General features: G+C 46.2%; 1 protein-coding gene across 1 annotated transcript in view; it reads left to right on the top strand.

The window, feature by feature from the left end:
- Window positions 1–1,812, top strand: part of Hfm1 (HFM1, ATP dependent DNA helicase homolog) — an 83,024-nt gene that overhangs the window by 78,837 nt on the left and 2,375 nt on the right. Inside the window, exon 37 of the mRNA XM_026785336.1 lies at window positions 157–247. Within this exon, the coding sequence (XP_026641137.1) occupies window positions 157–247 (91 nt within the window). The remainder of the gene's footprint in view (window positions 1–156; window positions 248–1,812) is intronic.

Here is a 1,812-nt window from a genome sequence, read left to right as displayed (position 1 = left end):
AGCCCTTGCAGAACGTGTACCACGTGTCTGTTAGCTGTCACCACTGACCACGTCCTTCTTACCATCCTGGGTAGAGAGAGCCCTTGTAGAACGTGTACCACACGTCTGTTAGCTGTCAACTCGCATTGTGTTTCTAAAGCTTCTCTCTTCTCGTAGGATTTGGAGACACTTGTGATTTGAGTCCCTGGGGAAGTAAGCTACCCTTCCAAAAGTCAAGCAGCAAATTCCAAAGAGAAATCTCAAACAGGCAAGCTTCAGAACTTTGGTCTATAAGTCTTAGAACTTTATACTTTCTTGAAACAGAACTGGAGATGGGTTTATCTCATTAGATGTCAGAGAAGCATTAACGTGTTAACAACCTAAGCATTGTTAACATTCGAGGTCCCTCTCTCACTGCTGTTGTCAGCCCTCTCATCAAAATCACCTGGGAACGCTTATCAACGGTGTGAGTTCTCCCACATCAGACCTCCTGAACCATGGTCTCTGGGGTGGAGTCCAGAAATTTCATAGTTTCTAAAACAAGTAGGAAAGAGACAAATAGACAGACTAGGTTTAAAATTTTAAACAAAAGGACATAGGTCTTAAAAAGACAGGCCGTGCACGAGGGTCATTGAGGTGTGTTTGTGTGGCCATAGAAGTAAGGCTGACACTGTTGAGTGGGAGGGCCTTGGGTGCTGTAATAAGGAGATCTAGCAGGACAAGATTCACAGACTCGGGGGCCTGCAAGATTTGGGGAACCAGGATGAGCTGTGGACTATCCCCATAAGGGGAAGACACTGTTAAGCTCTGGCTGTTATTGCTGTCTATGAAATATAGGTTTAGTCTTGGCAGACATTGTGATTTTTCAAGGGAAGTCAGGAATGTGACATTTATGTGACATTTTGCAATTTTTAAATTTTGGCATCTAACGCCAAGAAATGATGCCCTTCGTATCACTTCCATCACAGCGCCACAGCTGTCTCTGTAGACTCAGCTCGGGAGTTCCAGTGGCTCCCCCATGACTGCTGGTGCAGTCATTCAGTGTACTCAAAAAAGAATTAGTTATTCTAGCAGCAATTAAAGAGTGAGTCACAGAGGGTAGGACCATCAGAGGTGTTGTGGCCAATAAGACAGACAGCCCTGGGGGGCTGACGGCGGAAAGGGCTGGCAGGTGGACTTCTCTCACATCTCAGAGACGCTCCTGTGGGATGGTTGGCTGGAGAGCACTGGCCACCAGGCTGGACGACTGTGTCCATCTTCAGAATCCACATATCGGAAGGAGAGAGACAGCTCCACACCTTAGCCTTTGACCTCCATACTTGTGCCCACACACGTGCAAATGAGCACCTGCACCCCCACACACATACACACACGCACGCACACACAAAGTAAAACAAAAAGTTTGTTGAGACAGGATCTCTCACTGGTCTGGATCTCCAAGTAGACTAGGCCGGCTGGCTTCCATAATCCTCCTGTCTCCATTTCCCAAATCCTGGGATTGCAGCATGCACCATGTCACACAGCTGTTTCTACCTGAGTTCTAGAGCTCAAACTCAGGTCCACGTGCTTAACAAGCCAAACACTTTCCCAAGAGAACTGTTTTCCCAGCTGTGATGTTTACGTTCATGTGTGGTCTGTTTCTGTGTTAGACCTCACCCGTGACTGTTTACTGCTTTGTGTCCAGCTCCTAGCTAATATATGGTGTAATAAGTGTATTCTAATGTGTGAATATAATAAAATGTTGTGAGTTCTAGTATGTGGTTATATGAAGGAAGATGGTAACTGCGCGAATCCAGACACAGAAGGGGGATAAAGGTCAAACAGTGGGAGTTT

The sequence above is a fragment of the Microtus ochrogaster genome, linkage group LG1 (assembly GCF_000317375.1).
Source record: "Microtus ochrogaster isolate Prairie Vole_2 linkage group LG1, MicOch1.0, whole genome shotgun sequence".
Lineage (NCBI taxonomy): Eukaryota > Metazoa > Chordata > Mammalia > Rodentia > Cricetidae > Microtus > Microtus ochrogaster.
The sequence above is the reverse complement of the archived record's forward strand: the minus strand, read 5'-3'. Positions and strand labels throughout refer to the sequence as shown.